At 49.2% G+C, this 21,520-nt stretch overlaps 1 protein-coding gene across 1 annotated transcript in view; it reads right to left on the bottom strand.

The window, feature by feature from the left end:
• PIK3C2G (phosphatidylinositol-4-phosphate 3-kinase catalytic subunit type 2 gamma) overlaps positions 1–21,520 on the bottom strand; it is a 179,439-nt gene that overhangs the window by 3,835 nt on the left and 154,084 nt on the right. The window contains exons 23-27 of the mRNA XM_069762752.1: positions 6,164–6,279; positions 4,858–5,027; positions 2,304–2,460; positions 2,112–2,221; positions 1,864–2,035 (exon numbers count right to left, since the gene is read on the bottom strand). Coding sequence (XP_069618853.1) covers positions 1,864–2,035; positions 2,112–2,221; positions 2,304–2,460; positions 4,858–5,027; positions 6,164–6,279 — 725 coding nt within the window. The remainder of the gene's footprint in view (positions 1–1,863; positions 2,036–2,111; positions 2,222–2,303; positions 2,461–4,857; positions 5,028–6,163; positions 6,280–21,520) is intronic.

Here is a 21,520-nt window from a genome sequence, read left to right as displayed (position 1 = left end):
CTTGCCGCAGCTGCATGATTTGCGGCTACTAGACAGCTTGATTACATGTCGGGATTTCCTAGCAACCAGGCAACCCCCACATGTACTCAGGCTGGTTAGCAGCTGTAAATCATGCAGCTGAGTCAACAAAAACTAAATCTCTGAACACAAATACTTGGAGACCACCCGAGTGTGCTCTGGAAAACCCGAGCAATGAGTATACTCGTTCATCACTAGCAACGTCTGCTGCAGAGAGACTTGCAATGTATCAGTCCCATCTGTGTAGTCAGCGGACATCATGCTCCACCGCGGGTGTCGTGTCTCTTTTGAATTTGATGGACATTTGTCTTTTTTCAACCATATGAACGATGTAACTATGAAGACGCTGAGCGATCAATGTGACATCCCAAGTCCTGTGTGACCCAACCAAAGCCACCACATGTCCACCGAGCACGCCTCAGCCTGCTCCACCGCTAACGACCTGTCATCTTGCTCCATCAGAGGATGCAAAACCCCGCTCTGCCACTAACGACCTGTCATACTGCTCCACCACCGAGGAAGCACAACCCCGCTCTGCCACTAACGACTTGTCATCTTTCTCCACCCCCAAGCACATATCACTCCACTCCACCACTAATGACCTGTCATCCTACTCCTCTACCGAGGACACATCACCCTACTCCACCACTAATGACATGTCAGCCTGCTCCATCAACAAGAACGCACCACCTCAATCGACCACTAGCAATCTGTCATCCTGCTCCACCACTGAGGACACATCACCTTGCTCTGCCATTAACGACCTGTCATCCTCCACCACCTAGGACGTGTCACCCTGCTCCCCCACTAATGACATGTCATCCTGCTGCACCACCAAAAATTTGTCACCTCACTCCGTCACGAACGACCTGTCATCCTGCTTCACCACCAAGGATGCATCGCCCTGCTCCACCACCAACCTGTCATCCTGCTCCACCCCTGAGGATTCATCACCTCGCTCCATCAACGACCTGTCATCCACCACCACTGAGGACACATCAACCCGCTCCTGCACTAACGACCTGTCATCCTGCTCCACCCCCAAGGATTCATCACCTCCACCAATGACAACCTGTCATCCTGCTCCACCCCCGAGGATTCATCTCCCTGCTGCACCACTGACGATCTGTCATCCTGCTCCATCGCCGAGTATTAATCATCCCTCTCTACCACTAATGACCTGTCATCCTGCTCCACCCCCAAGGATTCATCACCTCCACCAATGACGACCTGTCATCCTGCTCCACCCCCGAGGATTCATCACCCTGCTGCACCACTGACGATCTGTCATCCTGCTCCATCGCCGAGTATTAATCATCCCTCTCTACCACTAATGACCTGTCATCCTGCTCCACCCCCAAGGATTCATCACCTCCACCAATGACGACCTGTCATCCTGCTCCACCCCCAAGGATTCATCACCTCCACCAATGACGACCTGTCATCCTGCTCCATCCCCAAGGATTCATCACCCTGCTGCACCACTGACGATCTGTCCTCCTGCTCCACCCCCAAGGATTCATCACCTCCACCAATGACGACCTGTCATCCTGCTCCACCCCCGAGGATTCGTCACCTTGCTGCACCACTGACGATCTGTCATCCTGCTCCACCGCCGAGTATTAATCATCCCTCTCTGCCACTAATGACCTGTCATCCTGCTCCACCACTGAGGATGCATCACCCTGTTCCACCACTAACGAACGGTCATCCTACTTGACCACTGAGGATGTGTCACCTCGCTCCTCCACTAATGAAGGCCTGGCGCTGTAGCCAAGGCCTTGAGCCACCACCACGTATTCCATAGCCTTCACACTAGTTGCGTAGCCTCAGCAGACTACGTACCGCCTTCTGGACTTTCTGTACGCCCTTTGCTGCCGCTCTCCGGATAAATTTGGACAGGGACGGGGTGACAGCTTCGCTCTTCCCACTCAGGTCGGACGGTGTCATGTTGGCGAACGCGTGGATCAGGAAGTTCAGCTTGACGGACGGACTCTCCAGACTTTCCTTGATTTTTCTGCAGAATGAAACATGCGGGTCAGGTACGGTCAGACACGGTGCAGCGCTGGTCGCCATACTGCTCTCACCCGTACCTGGTGAAGTAATGGGCGGCCTCCAGGTCGGAGTCGGACGGGCGCAGCTTCTCGTGGACGTACCGCAGATCCTCCACCGTGCACAGCTCTGGGAGCCCGGCCTGCAGCATCTGCGGAGAAACGGAGGTCCTGACAACCCCTGGAGCAGAGCGCTGGCAGGGTAGTCAGGGAGGAGGGGCACACATGGCTCACCAGTTCCAGGAGGCTGAGGAGCAGGCGGCTGTGCCTGCGGATCAAGTTGTAGGCACAGCAGCAGAGCTCCACGAAGTCCTGGGCGCGCTGCGGGCACCGGCCCTCCTGTGTGATGAACGACTCCATCTCTGTGGTGAATATGAACGGAGCCCGGTCCCTGGAGGCCACCGAGGATTGTGGGTAAAGAGAATTGGTCATCAGCATAAAGTACCAATACATCACGAGAAATAAACCACCTGCCTGTGGTGGGGGAGAAACACCGTGCTGCCTGCAGGGGAAGGGACACAGTTCTGCCTGAGGGGGGAGAAACACCGTGCTGCCTGCAGGGGAAGGGACACAGTGCTGCCTGAGGGGGGAGAAACACCGTGCTGCCTGCAGGGGAAGGGACACAGTGCTGCCTGAGGGGGGGGAGAAACACCGTGCTGCCTGCAGGGGAAGGGACACAGTTCTGCCTGAGGGGGGAGAAACACCGTGCTGCCTGCAGGGGAAGGGACACAGTGCTGCCTATGGGGGGGGAGAAACACCGTGCTGCCTGCAGGGGAAGGGACACAGTTCTGCCTGAGGGGGGAGAAACACCGTGCTGCCTGCAGGGGAAGGGACACAGTTCTGCCTATGGGGGGGGGAGAAACACCGTGCTGCCTGCAGGGGAAGGGACACAGTTCTGCCTGAGGGGGGAGAAACACCGTGCTGCCTGCAGGGGAAGTGACACAGTTCTGCCTATGGGGGGGAGAAACACCGTGCTGCCTGCAGGGGAAGGGACACAGTTCTGCCTGAGGGGGGAGAAACACCGTGCTGCCTGCAGGGGAAGGGACACAGTGCTGCCTATGGGGGGGGGAGAAACACCGTGCTGCCTGCAGGGGAAGGGACACAGTTCTGCCTGAGGGGGGAGAAACACCGTGCTGCCTGCAGGGGAAGGGACACAGTGCTGCCTGAGGGGGGAGAAACACCGTGCTGCCTGCAGGGGAAGGGACACAGTGCTGCCTGAGGGGGGGGGAGAAACACTGTGCTGCCTGCAGGGGAAGGGACACAGTTCTGCCTGAGGGGGGAGAAACACCGTGCTGCCTGCAGGGGAAGGGACACAGTGCTGCCTGAGGGGGGAGAAACACCGTGCTGCATGCAGGGGGGGACAGTGCTTCCTGCAGGGGGGGGCACTGTGCTGCCTGCTGGGGAAGGGAGGGGGGGACACCATGCCGCCTGCGGGGGGATGTAACAGAGTGTCCCCCAGTCTGGAAACGTGGACCATACTGTCATCAGGCCTTGTATTCCTTGTCTTGTATCTGCTGGGGGCACGTGTGTCTTTGTTCCCCTCTCCAGGGGACATCTCCAGTACACAAACCTGTAGACAGGCTGGGACGGGGCTTCTGGAACATTCTTAGGCTATGCGCACACGTTGCGGGTTTACTGCGGATCCGCAGCATTTTTTTCCGTGCAGAAACGTTGCAGATCCGCAAGTGATTTACAGTACAATGTAAATCAATGTAAAAAAAAATTGCTGTGCTAATGGTCAGTAAAATTCCGCACAGAAAACGCTGCGGATCAAAAGAAGGAGCATGTCATTTATTTGTGCGGATCTGCAGCGTTTTTGTACCCATTCTATTATAGAAATCCAGAGTAAATCCGCTCAAAATCCGCCAAGAGATGCAGAATCCGCACAAAAAATTCCAGAGGCAAATCCGCACATACCCTTAATCCTTGCAGCTATGTTCAAGGGGGCTGATCCCAAGAGTGGTAGGACAATAAGCCACATGTTCAGTTGGTTGATGCTGCGTGCTTGCTGTGAAGGGAGAGGATCTGCAGCTGTGGCCGGGTTCTGTGCCATGTATGGAGATTGAAGATCATTTGTCACATGGAATTGTGATGTCTCATCCCTGCTGGATTTAAGGACTGAATCTAAAGACTGTTGTTGGTGGTGACCAGCGAAGGGCTGAGATCTTATGTTGAGGCGAGATCCCGGTGACCGTGCGTATTGTTAGAAGTTGCCACGTGGGACTGTGTTGTCCCTCATCTTTTGGATCCACTGAACTCATCCAAGGACTATTTTTATATTTCCCTGGCATTGGATTACCGGGTGGCGCCCCTGGAAAGGCTCCCATTGTGTGAACTCATTGTGGACCCATTTTGTGGACGCTGCAGTATTACCCTCATTTGTGTTGTCCCAGTTCCCTGCTCCAATAAATCTTGTTGGATTGTTTATCGGCCTGGTGTCTCTTCCTGCTCTGTCGCTTACCCCGTCTCAGGGGACACCATGCTGCCTATTGGGGGGGAGATACAGTGCTGCCTGAGGGGGATGGGGGGCACACCATGCTGCATGCGTTTGTGGGCGACACATTACATGGTGGGCCGCTCTGACCCCTCCCCATAGTAATGTATTATCTGCTGTACAGCAGACTGCCTCTCCATGCTGCACAGACTTGTATGATCTGCTGTACAGTAGACTGCCTCTCCATGCTGCACAGACTTGTATGATCTGCTGTACAGTAGACTGCCTCTCCATGCTGCACAGACTTGCATTGGTCTGTGGTCTCAGAGCACCATTCGTTACTTCACTTCTCACCTTTTAATTTTCCCAAACATCTGAGCGTGGCCCAAAAACTTTCCAAAATCGATATGAAACATGTGTCCAGAGCCGGTGAGGAGGATATTGTCGCTGTGCCGGTCACAGACCCCGAGGACAAACGTGACAACGCACCAACCGGCGCAGGAGCACAGGAAGTTGTCAGAGGCCTGGGGAGGAAGAGGAGGAGCCTTACCCAACTGAGCATGTGTAAAAGACAGGGACTTAGTGTGGCGCCTGCTGGCTGTACCCAACTACCGGATGGACCCGACTACGGGATGGAACCAATCACCAGCTGTACCTGTCGGCTGCACCACCTGCTGAATATACCTGACTAGCGGCTACACCACCTGCCGGATGTACCCGACTATCGGCTGCTCCACCTGGCGGATGTACCTGACTACCGGCTGTAACCACCTGCCGGATGTACCGAAGTACCACCTGTACCCACCTGCCGGATGTACCCAAGTACCTCCTGTACCCACCTGCCTGATGTATCCAAGTACCACCTCTACCCAACTTCTGGATGTATCCAAGTACCACCTGTACCCAACTGCCGGATGTATCCAAGTACCACCTGTACCCAAGTGCCGGATGTATCCAAGTACCAACTGAACCCACATGCTGGATGTATCCAAGTACCACCTGTACCCAACTGCCAGATGTATCCAAGTACCACCTGTACCCAACTGCCAGATGTACCCAAGTACCTCCTGTACCCCCCTGCTGGATGTACCCAAGTACCTCCTGTACCCATCTGCTGGATGCACCCAAATATCTCCTGTACCCACCTGCTGGATCTACCCAAGTACCTCCTGTACCCATCTGCTGGATGCACCCAAATATCTCCTGTACCCACCTGCTGGATCTACCCAAGTACCTCCTGTACCCATCTGCTGGATGCACCCAAATATCTCCTGCACCCACCTGCTGGATCTACCCAAGTACCTCCTGTATCCATCTGCTGGATGCACTCACTTACCGGCTGTCCACTTATAGACTGACACGACCACGGGTCCCACGCACAGACTGTGCCCACCTAATACCAACACAAGATGCCTGCCCACCCTCCACATGTGCCCACATTTTCATGGTCACCCTCTGTGCCGAGTCTTCCCAGCTACCAAATCATGACCTCTTCCTACTGACAAGGCTCTCCTCCGGCTGTGGCCCCCAGCACCCTGTGGACCGTGGGGGCTCCTGAGGGTCAATGCTGGTCTCTCCTTCTGTTGTCACTAGTTGCTCCCAACACTTGTCTGCTGGACCATCGCTTACTGAGAGAGCGGTGTGATGTGGGGGGCCGTACCGTCTGCTTGTTCTGGAACCACTTCCTGATAGACGAGTCCTTCAAGGACCCGAGGAGCCCGGACTGGTGCTGGATCTTTGCCAAAGGGGTAGAGTCTGGAACCAGATGGATCAATCCTGGGAGAAGGATAAGAGGAGGAAACAGTCATCATCGTCCACCACTACTACTACATCATCATCGTCCACCACTTCTACTACTACTACGTCATCATCCTCCACCACTATAATCATCCTCCACCACTAGTACTACTACATCATCATCCTCCACCACTAGTACTACTACATCATCATCCTCCACCACTATAATCATCCTCCACCACTAGTACTACTACATCATCATCCTCCAGCACTACTACTACCTCATCATCCTCCAGCACTATAATCATCCACCACTAGTACTACTACATCATCATCCTCCAGCACTACTACTATGTCATCATCCTCCACTACTACTACATCATCCTCCACTACTACTACCTCATCATCCTCCAGCACCACTACTACGTCATCATCCTCCACCACTACTACTACGTCATCATGCTCCACCACTACTACTACTACTACATCATCATCCTCCACTACTACCTCTTCATCCTCCAGCACCACTACTACGTCATCATCCTCCACCACTACTACTACGTCATCATCCTCCACCACTACTACTACTACTACCTCTTCATCCTCCAGCACTACTACTACGTGTTAAATATTAATTATTACAGTAATTGAATTATTCTTATTCTGTGCTGAGCACATGGTTTCTTGCTGACACTATCACACTACTATTTCTGTGTATGTAGCTCAGAGTATAAGTTATCACCATATACAGGGAACACGTGGTCTGTTGGACATATAAATAACGTCTCTAAGGAGGGTGGGGGGCTTTTTGTCACGTGGGGGTTGCCACCTCCTGCCTTCACATCATTCTCCACGGACATGAGACAAGTCACAAGGAACAACAGCTGATAGCCATGATGATTTCGGACTTCACACAAACAGACGGTTTTACCATTCAGGACCTTGGGAAAGATGAGTAACATAACAAGCTCTGATATTTACACATGGACAATCTGTTCGTAACTATTTCATCTACTTTTCTGTTTTGCTGCAATGTGGTTTTTCTGTGGACAATTCAATAAACCACTATACTTTTTATGAGATACCATGACATTTTTCTTTAAGAGTGAGCACCTGGTGAATAGTCCTGATTAAATAAATGTGCGAAATAACCATTTTTAACACTACGTCATCATCCTCCAGCACTACTACTACTACGTGTTAAGCCAGAGACCAACTGTTATGCCAGAGACGGTGGTGAACAAGAGTGGACACACTGGACCGTGGTACCGAACCTCCTCCAAGTGAGCGATCCAGTTTAGACAACCCCTATACAGGGACAGTTAGGAAGCAAACTCGGAGACCTCAAGTACCACGGATGTCAGGACCAGGGATCGGCTCAGGAGAGAAGGGAATGAGGACGGGACAGGAGAACTGGACAGGGAGGGGAAAACAGAGAAACCTGAAGGTTAGCAGAGGCAAAGGAAGCGTATCGAACAAGGAGCTAGGGAAGCGGATGTAGAGACTGCGATCAGAAGTGAAACAACAGACAGCAGGATGAGCCTGGAAAGACGAGCAAAACCAGAGCAGGAGCTCAGAGTAAAACTCAACAGTCAGGCGCCTCCACAAGGAGAGGGCAGCCTGAAATACAAGATGCCAAGCCCCATTGGCCAACCAACACTGCCGGGTCAGGTCGCAGCCCAGGATAAGGTGGCAGAGTGTGCGCACGCCCGATCTCTAAGGAGAGAACGGGAGGAGACAGGACACTTGACAGGCTGCAGAGGAGAGGTGCGCCGACGTGCCCGAAGAGACACGCGCCAGGAACCAGACCAGGAAGAGGCAGAGACAGGAGTGATGACTGCGGAAGAAGAAGGAGCAGCGAGCGCGGTGTCGGCAGGGACAGACCCAGGACCGGCTGAGGTAAGTATAGTGGTAACACTACGTCATTGTCATGGTTCACGGGGAGGATATCTTTATCTTCCCCAATGCTCACACCAATCTGTCATGAACCGGGGTTGTTTGTTTCCCCTGGTTCCTTTCTGAAGGGGATTTATCTATATCCCACTTCTGGTTTGGAACTTGCAGCTCTCTGGCGACCCCTTTACCCTCAGGTCAGACAGGGTACTGCACCTAGGGTAATTAGTCACCAGAAAGGCTGCCTTGCTATGCACTGGCTAATGGGTATACTGCAGCGAGGGCGATATAACTACTCCCACTCAGGCGGGAACAATATTTATCAATGCCATCCGTCGCTACAAAGCCTCCCAAACGCACAGGACAAATCCGCTCCCACCAACTCCGATTTCTTAATAACTGGTCCAGAGCAAACCCAGATTTGTAGCGTAATTCACTTTAGAGGATGTGACAGTTCATTATAGAGCAAGGAGAGACAAAGCTAGTAATTTTATATATTTTACTCCAATAAAGGTAGGCAGTGTTTACAGAAGTATAAAAAGATATTATGAAGACAAGTATCGTATGTACAATACATTACAAATAAAATGGGTTTAAAGCTGAAAAAAGCACTTACATTTCGGTCAGATCATTTCATCTCTAGGATGTTCACGTCATCAGGGGGGTTCGTTTAAGTCTACATACGGCGTAGGTATATGATCCGCTTACGGAGAAACCCGTCCTTGCATTTCATTGGGTTTAGCTCCTAACGATTTCAGTGAGTTATACACTGTGTGCAGAATTATTAGGCAAGTTGTATTTTGATCACATGATACTTTTTATACATGTTGTCCTACTCCAAGCTGTTCAGGCTGAGAGCCAACTACCAATTAAGTAAATCAGGTGATGTGTATCTCTGTAATGAGGAGGGGTGTTGTCTAATGACATCAAAACGCTATTTAAGGTGTGATTAATTATTAGGCAACTTCCTTTCCTTCGGCAAAATGGGTCAGAAGAGAGATTTGACGGCTCTGAAAAGTCCCAAATTGTGAGATGTCTTGCAGAGAGATGCAGAAGTCTTGAAATTGACAAACTTTTGAAGCGTAATCACCGAACAATCAAGCGTTTCATGGCAAATAGCCAACAGGGTAGCAAGAAGCGTGTTGGGCATAAAGGCGCAAAATAACTGCCCATGAATTGAGGAAAATCAAGCGTGAAGCTGCCAAGATGCCATTTGCCACCAGTTTTGCCATATTTCAGAGCTGAGACGTTACTGGAGTAACAACAAGCACAAGGTGTGCGATACTCAGGGACATGGCCAAAGTAAGGTAGGCTGAAAAACGAGAAACATAAGATAAAACGTCAAGACTGGGCCAAGAAATATCTTAAGACTGACTTTTCAAAGGTTTTATGGACTGATGAAATGAGTGACTCTTGATGGGCCAGATGGACGGGCCGGAGGCCGGATCAGTAAAGGGCAGAGAGCTCCACTCCGACTCAGACGCCAGCAAGGTGGAGGTGGGGACTTGTATGGGCTGGGATCATCAAAGATGGACTTAAGGGACCTTTTTGGGTTGAGGATGGAGTGAAGTTCAACTCGCCTAACTACAATCTTTAATCTCTCCCTCTCCTCTGGCATTTTCTCCTCCTCCTTCAAACACTCTATCATTACTCCATTACTAAAGAAACCCGCCCTCGACCCATCCTGCACAAACAACTACAGACCAGTCTCCAATCTCCCCTTCATCTCTAAACTCTTGGAGCGCCTGATCTACTCCCGCCTTACCCGTTACCTCTCCATTCACTCCCTCCTTTCTGACCGCTCCTTCAGTGTTCTGTTCTCTGGCTCCACTTCATCTCCTCTTCCTCTCACTGTCGGGTTACCTCAGGGCTCAGTCCTTTGCCCCCTTCTGTTCTCTCTCTACACGGCCCCAATTGGACAGACCATCCGCAGAACATCATGTCTGCTCTCTATCTGAAACTCAACCTCTCCAAAACTGAACTTCTTCTGCTCCCGCCATCTACTAACCTCCCTAAACCTGATATTTCCCTCTCTGTAAGTGGCACCATAATAACACCCCGGCAGCAGGCGCGCTGTCTGGTGTTATGTTTGACTCCGATCTCTCCTTCACCTCCCATATACAATCTCTTACCCACTCGTGCCGCTTACACCTAGGAACATCTCTAGAATCCGCCCATTTCTCACCATGGAAACAACAAAATCCCTCACTGTCGCCCTGATCCACTCCCCCCTGGATTACTGCAACGCTCTATTAATTGACCTCCCCCTCACGTGACTTTCCCCTCTCCAGTCCATCCTTAATGCAGCAGCCAGGGTTGTCCATCTGGCTAATCGTTACTTGGACGCGTCCGCTCTTCGCCAGTCGTTACACTGGCTGCCCATTCATTACAGGATCCAATTCAAAGTACTTGTTCTCCCCCACAAAGCTCTCCACAGTGCGGCCCCCTTACATCTCCTCCCTCATTTCTGTCTATCAGCCTAACAGACCACTGCGCTCTGCAAATGACTTTCGACTAACCTCTGCACTAATCCGTATCCCCCACTCCCGACTCCAAGACTTCTCCCGTGCTGCACCAATCCTCTGGAATGCTCTACCCCAAGATATTAGGACCATACACAATTTGCATAGTTTTAGGCGCTCGCTCAAAACACATTTGTTCAGAGCGGCCTATCATGTTCCCTAATCAGTCATTTTATGTTTGTGTGTAGCCCTTTCACTATAATAATAATAATCTTTATTTTTATATAGCGCTAACATATTCCGCAGCGCTTTACACACATTATTGTCACTGTCCCCGTTGGGGCTCACAATCTAAATTCCCTATCAGTATGTCTTTGGAATGTAGGAGGAAACCGGAGAACCCGGAGGAAACCCACACAAACACGGAGAGAACATACAAACTCTTTGCAGATGTTGTCCTTAGTTTGAACCCAGGACTCCAGCGCTGCAAGACTGCTGTGCTAACCACTGAGCCACCGTGCCGCCCTATCTCCATCTATCCCCCACCCCTGAAGATGGCCGGACCCTCATTGTAAATACATCATTGTAAATACACACCTGTACTTTGTATCTCCCCCACCTCATTGTAGATTGTAAGCTCTCACGAGCAGGGGCGGCTTATTGGGCTTTAATTATTGTATTGTTAACGTTGTTACTTATGACTATTGTGTTTGAAGCTGTTAAACTGTAAAGCGCTGCGGAATATGTTGGTGCTATATAAATAAAGATTATTATTATTATTAACTCCCAGACCTACTGCCAGTTTCTGGAAGACTTCTTCAAGCAGTGGTACAGGAAGAAGTCGGTATTGTTCAAGAAAAACACATGATTTTCATGCAGGACAATGCTCCATCAGATGCCTCCAACTACTCCACAGCGTGGCTGGCCAGTAAGGGTACGTGTCCACCTTCAGGATGGCCGGCGGTTTTGTCGGAGCGGCAAATCTGCTCCGCACTAAGCTCCGCCCCCTTCTGGGACACGATGATGCCGGATGTGTTCATAGCAGACATCCGGGATCATCGCACCCCACATATAGGGCCCTGTGTTATGCCTGCGTTGCCGCAAGGTATACAGACATGCTGCGATCTTAAAAGACGCGCCGCATGTCCGGAGGCGCAGGGCCGCCGCGTGCGTGTTACCACGCATAGTGGAGACAGGATTTCATTCAATCCCCTCCACTATGCTGTAACATCTGGACGCTGCGTGTTTGACGTTTACTGCACGTGGAAACATACCCTAAAGGTCTCAAAGAAGAAAACATAATGACATGGCCCCTTGTTCACCTGATCTGAACCCCATAGAGAACCTGTGGTCCCTCATAAAATGTGAGATCTACAGGGAGGGAGAACAGTCCACCTCTCGGAGCAGTGTCTGGAGGCTGCGGTGGCTGCTGCACCAATGTTCATCAAGCAACTGACAGAATCTATGGATGGAGGCGGCTGAGTGTCATAATAAAGGAAGGGGGCTATATTGGGCACTCATTTTGGGGGGTTTTGTTTTTGCATGTCAGAAATGTTTATTTCTAGATTTTGTGCAGTGATATTGGTTTACCTGGTGAAAATAAACAAGTGAGATGGGAATATATTTGGTTTTTATTAAGTTGCCTAATAATTCTGCACAGTAATAGTTACCTGCACAAACAGATATCCTCCTAAGAGCCAAATCTAAAAGACCCCACTCCAACTCCCAAAAATATTAAGCTTTGATATTTATGAGTCTTTTGGGTTGATTGAGGACATAGTTGTTGATCAATACTAAAAATAATCCTCTAAAATACAACTTGCCTAATAATTCTGCACTCAGATCTCTCAGTGGACATCCGGAATATGTAGCTTTTATCTCGCTATCCCTGATTGGTGCCCGTATACATAACTTTTCAAGAACAAAAGAGTCCCACGCGGAATTTGTTGTACCAGATATAGCTGGTATCCGGAGGGAGGGGACTGGCTTTCACAGCACAAAGCCATAAAAATTCCTCAGTGGAGCTGGCACGCTGGGCTCACATTACACTGTATAGCAGGGGGAGGGAGTTGCCTGCAGGCAAAAAGAGAACTTTCTGGACAGAGTGAAGAGGGGGGGTCAGAATAGCCCACAGCGTGTGTCTGAAAAGCCATGGACCTTTTAGCATTCCTCCCAACCGTCCCGGATCCAGCGGGACTGTCCCGATTTTGACAGTCAGCTCCGTGATCCCGGGCGGGACATTACTTGTCCCGCACTGGTTGGGAGGTGTGTAATATCACACGGTCAATTCCGTGAGTCCCTGCACCCGCAGAGCAGCACACCATATATTGGCTGCTCTGTGCGCACAGGACCTGTGATGAGGTCACATGATGGGAGGAGTCAGGGGGTCACATGATCAGGAGGACCTCCGTGTACAAGACTCTGCTGTTTGCCATGGTGCCGGACGAAGGTAAGTGTGAGGTCAGGAGGTGTTTACAGCGTGGATGTAGCGGAGCCGCGTGTGTACGAGGTGTACGGAGCAGAGCAGCGTGTGAAAGGTGTATGGAGCAGAGTCGTGTGTGTATGAGGTGTACGGAGCGGAGCCACGTGTGTACGAGGTGTGCGGAGCAGAGCAACGGAGTGGAGCCGCATGTGCAAGGTGTATGGAGCGGAGCCGTGTGTGTACGAGATGAGCAGAGCCACGTGTGTATGAGGTGTACGGAGCAGAGCAACGGAGTGGAGCCGCGTGTGCAAGGTGTATGGAGCGGAGTCATGTGTGTACGATGTGTACGGAGCGGAGCCTTGTGTGTATGAGGTGTGACTCGTGTGTACGAGGTGTACGGAGCGGAGCCGCATGTGTACGAGGTGTACAGAGCGGAGCCGCATGTGCAAAGTGTATGGTGCGGAGTCGTGTGTGTACGAGGTGTACGGAGCGGAGCCGCATGTGTACGAGGTGTACAGAGCGGAGCCGCATGTGTACGAGGTGTACAGAGCGGAGCCGCATGTGTGCAAGGTGTATGGAGTGGAGTCGCATGTGTGCAAGGTGTATGGAGCGGAGGCGCATGTGTACGAGGTGTACGGAGCGGAGCGGCATGTGCAAAGTGTATGGTGCGCAGTCGTGTGTGTACGAGGTGTACGGAGCGGAGTCGTGTGTGTATGAGGTGTATGGAGCGGAGTCGCATGTGTACGACGTATATGGAGCAAACGCTGGCTGTGTCGGATCGGAGCAGATATTGTTCCTCGCTCTGACACTGACTGGCACAGGAGACACGGAGAGGTCTTTATCAGTGGCGTATTACAGCTGCAGCGACGTGAGCAGTCAGCGGCGAAGCTGGATGACACCATTCATCAGCCGGCTGCTGCAAGGGTGCGCGGTGAAAGGTGTGTGTGTGTGTAGTGATGGAGAAGGCAATGATGGGGGTGGGGGTAACCATGTGTGGCCATTATACTATACCCAGCATCGTGTGGGGCCATGATACTGTATGGACCATCACGTGGGGCAAGTATACTGTACGCAGCATCATGTGCGGCCATTATACAGTATGGAGCATCATGTGGGGCCATTATACAGTATGGAGCATCATGTGGAGCCATTATACAGTATGGAGCATCATGTGTGGCCATTATACAGTATGGAGCATCATGTGTGGCTATTATACAGTATGGAGCATCATGTGTGGCCATTATACAGTATGCAGCACTGTGTGGCCAATATACAGTATGGAGCATAATGTGTGGCCAATATACAGTATGGAGCATCATGTGTGGCCATTATACAGTATGCAGCATCATGTGGGCCCATTATACTGTATAGAGCATCACGTGGGGCCAGTACACTGTACGCAGCATCATTTGAGGCCATTATACAGCATGGAGCGTCATGTGTGACCATTATACAGTATGCAGCATCATTTGGGGCCATTATACAGTTTGCAGCATCATGTGGGCCCATTATACTGTATGGAGCATCACGTGAGGCCAGTACACTGTACGCAGCATCATTTGGAGCCATTATACAGCATGGAGCATCATGTGCGGTCATTATACAGTATTGAGCATCATGTGGGGCCATTATACAGTATGGAGCATCATGTGTGGCCATTATACAGTATGGAGCATCATGTGTGGCCATTATACAGTATGGAGCATCATGTGTGGCCAATATACAGTATGGAGCATCATGTGGGGCCGTTATACAGTATGGAGCATCATGTGTGGCCATTATACAGTATGGAGCATCATGTGGGGCCATTATACAGTATGGAGCATCATGTTGGGCCATTATACAGTATGGAGCATGATGTGTGGCCTGTTGTGGATTCTGTTTTTGGGCTCCCTCTGGTGGTTACAGATGGTACTGGGTGACTTGTGTTCTCTGCGGTCTCTGGTGTCCACCTGTTCTATCAGGATATGGGAGTTTCCTATTTAACCTGGCTTTCTTGTCATTTCCTCGCCGGCGATCAATGTAATCAGCGTGTCTTGTTACCTCTGCTTTCCGCTTCAGTAATCTTCAGGACAAGCTAAGTTTTTGATTTTCCTGTTCCACGTTTTGCTTTATTTTTGTTTTAGTCCAGCTTGCAGTTATGTGATTCCTTGTTGCTGGTTGCTCTAGTGGGCTGATATTACTCCTCATGTTCCATGAGTTGGCACATGAGTTCAGGTAATTTCAGGATGGTTTTTTTGTAGGGTTTTTCGCTGACCGCGCAGTTCACTTTTGTATCCTCTGCTATCTAGTTTTAGCGGGCCTCATTTTGCTGAATCTGTTTTCATTACTACGTATGTGCTTTCCTCTCATTTCACCGTCATTACATGTGGGGGGCTGCTATTTCTGTGGGGTGTTTCTCTGGAGGCAAGAGAGGTCTTTGTTTCTTCTAATAGGGGAAGCTAGTCCTTCGGCTGCCTTCGAGACGTCTAGAATCATCGTAGGCACGTTCCCCGGCTACTGCTAGTGTTGTGAATTAGGTTCAGGATCGCGGTCAGCTCAGTTTCCATCACCCTAGAGCTTGTTCTGTTTTTTGGGTGCTTGTCCTTTTGTGATCCCCTGCCATTGAAATCATGACAGCCCGAAAAGTGGTAATCATATTGGCTGAAGTAGGAGGAAAAGTAGTCTGAGGAAGTTTTTTTTTTTTTTTTTTCCTTCCCTCAGAGTTTGCTGCGTCTTACCTCCTCTTAAATCCTTGAATGGCTCTGACCTCAGCTGTTTATCATGGACGTCCAGAGTTTGGCTTCCAGCCTGAATAATCTTGCTGCTAAGGTTCAAAATATACAAGATTTTGTTGTACATGCTCCTATGTCTGAACCTAGAATTCCTATCCCAGAGTTTTTTTCTGGAGATAGATCTAGTTTTCTGAATTTTAGGAACAATTGCAAGTTGTTTCTTTCTTTGAAATCTCGCTGCTCTGGAGACCTTGCTCAGCAGGTCAAGATTGTTATATCTTTCCTGCGGGGTGACCCTCAGAATTGGGCATTTGCATTGGCACCAGGGGATCCTGCGTTGCTCAATGTGGATGCATTTTTTCTGGCATTGGGTTTGCTCTATGAGGAACCTAACCTAGAGATTCAGGCTGAAAAAGCTTTATTTGCTCTCTCTCAGGGGCAAGATGAAGCAGAATTATATTGTCAGAAATTTCGGAAATGGTCGGTGCTTACTCAGTGGAATGAGTGCGCCCTGGCTGCAAGATTCAGAGATGGCCTTTCTGAGACCATTAAAGATGTTATGGTGGGGTTCCCTGCGCCTACAGGTCGGAATGAGTCTATGACTATGGCTATTCAGATTGATCGGCGTTTACGGGAGCGCAAACCTGTGCACCATTTGGCGGTGTCTTCTGAACAGGCACCTGAGACAATGCAATGTGATAGAATTCAGTCCAGAAGTGAACGGCAAAACTATAGGCGGAAAAATGGGTTGTGTTTTTATTGTGGTGATTCAGCTCATGTTATATCAGCATGCTCTAAACGCACAAAAAAGGTTGATAAGTCTGTTGCCATTAGTACTTTACAGTCTAAGTTCATTCTGTCTGTGACTCTGATTTGTTCATTATCAGCCATTTCCGTCGATGCCTATGTGGATTCAGGCGCTGCCCTGAGTCTTATGGATTGGTCATTTGCCAACCGATGTGGGTTTAGTCTGGAGCCTCTGGAAGTCCCTATTCCTTTGAAAGGAATTGACTCTACACCTTTGGCTATGAATAAACCTCAGTACTGGACACACGTGACCATGCGTATGACTCCCGTTCATCAGGAGGTGATTCGCTTCCTGGTACTGTATAATTTACATGATGTCTTAGTGCTTGGTCTGCCATGGTTACAAACTCATAACCCAGTCTTGGACTGGAAAACGATGTCTGTGTTAAGCTGGGGATGTCAGGGGGTTCATGATGATGCACCTCCGATTTCTATCGCTTCATCTACTCCTTCTGAGGTTCCTGTATTTTTGTCTGATTATCGGGATGTTTTTGAGGAGCCTAAGCTCAATTCGCTTCCTCCTCACAGGGATTGCGATTGTGCTATAGATTTGATTCCTGGCAGTAAATTTCCTAAAGGTCGTTTGTTCAATCTGTCAGTGCCAGAGCATACTGCTATGCGGAATTATGTTAAGGAGTCCTTGGAAAAGGGACATATCCGTCCATCTTCGTCTCCTTTGGGAGCAGGTTTTTTTTTCGTGGCCAAAAAAGATGGTTCCTTGAGGCCTTGTATAGATTACCATCTTTTGAATAAGATTACGGTCAAATATCAGTATCCTTTGCCATTGTTGACTGATTTGTTCGCTCGCATTAAGGGGGCTAAATGGTTCACTAAGATTGATCTTCGGGGTGCGTATAATCTTGTGCGGATTAAGCAGGGTGATGAGTGGAAAACCGCATTTAATACGCCTGAGGGCCATTTTGAGTATTTGATGATGCCTTTTGGACTTTCTAATGCTCCTTCTGTCTTCCAGTCCTTTATGCACGATATTTTCCGTGAATATCTGGATAAATTTATGATTGTGTATTTGGATGATGTTTTGTTTTTTTCTGATGACTGGGAGTCCCATGTTCAGCAGGTCAGGAAGGTGTTTCAGGTCCTGCGGGCCAATTCTTTGTTTGTAAAAGGTTCAAAGTGTCTCTTTGGAGTCCAGAAGATTTCTTTTTTGGGGTATATTTTTTCCCCTTCTACTATTGAGATGGATCCCGTCAAGGTTCAAGCTATTTGTGACTGGACGCAGCCTACATCTCTTAAGAGTCTACAGAAGTTCTTGGGCTTTGCTAATTTCTATCGTCGTTTCATAACTAATTTTTCTAGTGTTGTTAAGCCTTTGACGGATCTGACTAAGAAGGGTGCTGATGTTGCTGATTGGTCTCCTGCGGCTGTGGAGGCCTTTCAGGAACTTAAGCGCCGGTTTTCTTCTGCTCCTGTGTTGCATCAGCCAGATGTTTCGCTTCCTTTTCAGGTTGAGGTTGATGCTTCTGAGATTGGAGCGGGGGCGGTTTTGTCACAGAGAAGCTCCGATTGCTCGGTGATGAAGCCATGTGCGTTCTTTTCTAGAAAGTTTTCGCCCACTGAGCGGAATTATGATGTTGGTAATCGGGAGCTTTTGGCCATGAAGTGGGCATTTGAGGAGTGGCGTCATTGGCTTGAGGGTGCTAGACATCGTGTGGTGGTCTTGACTGATCACAAAAATCTGATTTACCTTGAGTCTGCCAAGCGTTTGAATCCTAGACAGGCTCGTTGGTCACTGTTTTTCTCCCGTTTCGATTTTGTGGTTTCATACCTGCCAGGTTCAAAGAATGTGAAGGCGGATGCTCTTTCTAGGAGTTTTGTGCCTGATTCCCCTGGAAATTCTGAGCCCACTGGTATCCTTAGGGATGGGGTGATTTTGTCGGCTGTCTTCCCAGACTTGCGACGTGCTTTGCAGGAGTTTCAGGCGGATAAACCTGATCATTGTCCGCCTGAAAGACTGTTTGTTCCGGATAATTGGACCAGTAGAGTCATCTCCGAGGTCCATTCTTCTGCGTTGGCAGGTCATCCTGGAATATTTGGTACTAGAGACTTGGTGGCCAGGTCTTTTTGGTGGCCTTCCTTGTCGAGGGATGTGCGTTCTTTTGTGCAGTCTTGTAAAGTTTGCGCTCGGGCTAAGCCTTGCTGTTCTCGGGCCAGTGGATTGTTGTCACCTTTGCCTATCCCGAAGAGGCCTTGGACGCACATTTCCATGGACTTTATTTCGGATCTCCCTGTCTCTCAAAAAATGTCCGTCATCTGGGTTGTGTGTGACCGCTTTTCTAAAATGGTTCATCTGGTACCCTTGCCTAAGTTACCTTCCTCCTCTGAGTTGGTCCCTCTGTTTTTTCAGAACGTGGTTCGTTTGCATGGGATTCCGGAGAACATTGTTTCTGACAGGGGATCCCAGTTTGTGTCTAGATTTTGGCGGACGTTCTGTGCTAAGATGGGCATTGATTTGTCCTTTTCGTCTGCATTCCATCCTCAGACGAATGGCCAGACAGAACGAACTAATCAGACCTTGGAAAAGCCGGATTACTCACCGGTAATACTCTTTTAGTGAGTCCACGACAGCACCCTACAGGAGAGAGGGATCCGCCCCACAGGAACAGGAAACCTACAGAAAGATAAAAGGGGGCGGTCCGCCTTTCCTCCTCAGTTTTGATTTCAGAGTACCCGGAGGACCGCCAGTATTAGGCAAATATAATTTATTTCATCTTCAAACTTATTTGCTCATGTATGATTAAAAGAATTTTACTCAATAGTAAGTACTATATTAACTTAGGGAGGGATGTAATAGGGTGCTGTCGTGGACTCACTAAAAGAGTATTACCGGTGAGTAATCCGGCTTTTTACCCCTCGCCACGACAGCACCCTACAGGAGATCTTTCAGAGACCATCACCTAGGGGGGGACCACCGTGCTGAGGACAGTCCTGCCAAAGTCTAGGTCAGAAGTTGACGATAGGTCAAGCCTATAGTGGTTATAGAAAGTAGAAGGATCTGACCAAGTTGCCGCCTTACATATGGTTTCTATTGGGACGTCTCCTCTTTCGGCCCAGGAGGATGCCATAGCTCTGGTAGAGTGTGCCGTTATGCCTTCCGGAGGGTTTTCTTTCCTCGCGGAGTAAGCCAGTGTGATAGACTCCCTGATCCACCGGGATAAGGTGCTTTTTGTGACTGCATGACCCTTCTTGTGACCCTGAAAGGATATAAACAGAGCCCTACACTGTCGCCAGCTACTGGTCCTTTCAATGTATTTTAAAACTACTCTTTTAACATCTAGAGTGTGATATTTACATTCCTCAGGAGTGGAAGGGTTACTGAAAAAGGTGGGTAGGACTATTTCTTGTGACCTATGGAATTTCTTCGCTACCTTGGGAAGATAGGAAGGATCTAATTTAAGAATCAACTTATCCTGAAAAGTTAGCAGGAAAGGTGGATCTATAGAAAGAGCTTGGATGTCACTGATTCTCCTAGCTGAAGTCAGTGCTACCAAGAGGACAGTTTTAAGTGATAAATATTTAATGGATACTGAATCTATTGGTTCAAATGGAGAGTCTGTTAGGGCTTGTAGAACTAAATTTAGATCCCAGGGTGGAATTCTAGGTATATTAACAGGATTTATCCTTTCACAAGCCGTGATAAATCGGGATACCCATCTATTTCCTGCAATATTATGGCCATAGAGGGCTCCCAGTGCTGATACGTGAACTTTTAACGTATTTACAGCTAAACCTAGTTCCCTCCCTTTTTGAAGGAATTCCAATATAGATTGTACCGGAATTTCTGATGTGTTGGGAGATTTATGGAACTGTAGGAATTTTTTCCAGATTTTTGTATAAATTTTTGTAGTAGAGCGTTTTCTACTTTGGAGGAGTGTGTCAATTAGTCCCTCGGAAAATCCCCTTAATTTTAGCATCTGCCTCTCAAATTCCAGGCCGTCAGATGGAGATTGTCCACCTGGGGGTGGAGAAACGGACCCTGGAAGAGAAGGTTGGGTGTCGAGGGGAGGACCCAAGGGTCCGAAACCGACATGGCTTGTAGGCATGAGAACCATGGCCTTTTGGGCCAGAATGGTGCTATTAGTACAACTCTCGCTCCATCCTCCCTGATCTTCCGAATGACCTGTGGTAACAATATTATCGGAGGGAAGGCGTACGCTAGACTGTATTGCCAAGGGGTTTGGAAAGCGTCTAGAATGTCCGGATGATCTGCTAACGATAGGGATGCAAATTTCTGGACTTGCCTGTTTTGTCTCGTGGCGAAGAGATCTATTTGCGGACAACCCCATAGGGATACTACCCGTTGGAAGATATGATGGTTTAGGCACCACTCTCCCTGCCTTAGGGTATGTCGACTTAAGAAGTCTGCCTGCTGGTTGTTTTTCCCCCTTATGTGAACTGCAGTGAGGGATAATAGATGTTTTTCTGCCAAGTCCAGAATTTTCCCAGCGGAAGACATCAGAGTCTCTGATTGAGTACCTCCTTGTCTGTTTATATAAGCCACTGTGGTGGTGTTGTCGGAAAGGATTCGAACGTCTTTTCCCCGGAGCTGTGGGAGAAAATGACATAAAGCGTATCTTACTGCATTTAGTTCTTTCAGATTAGATGAGTTGTGGCATTCTTCAGTGTCCCATAACCCCTGGCAAAAATCATTTCCCATATGAGCGCCCCATCCATGAGGACTGGCGTCAGTGGTTATAATATGAGATGGTGTTATTACCCATGGAACACCACTCATCAAATGGTTAGAATCCAGCCACCACGTTAAGGAACATAAAACTTCCTGGGACAACGTTATCTTTGCATTTAAGCTAAGTAGCCGTCTTTCCTCTTGGAGGATTTGGTGCTGCAGTGTCCGGGTATGGTATTGTGCCCACTGGACTGCAGGTATACAGGAAATAAGAGATCCCAGTAATGACATGGCTTTTCTTAGGGTCATTTGTGGATTATTTATTGCTGTTGTGACT

This window comes from Ranitomeya imitator, chromosome 4 (assembly GCF_032444005.1).
Source record: "Ranitomeya imitator isolate aRanImi1 chromosome 4, aRanImi1.pri, whole genome shotgun sequence".
Classification (NCBI taxonomy): domain Eukaryota; kingdom Metazoa; phylum Chordata; class Amphibia; order Anura; family Dendrobatidae; genus Ranitomeya; species Ranitomeya imitator.
Note: the sequence above shows the minus strand (reverse complement) of the source record. Positions and strands in the feature narration are given on the sequence as shown.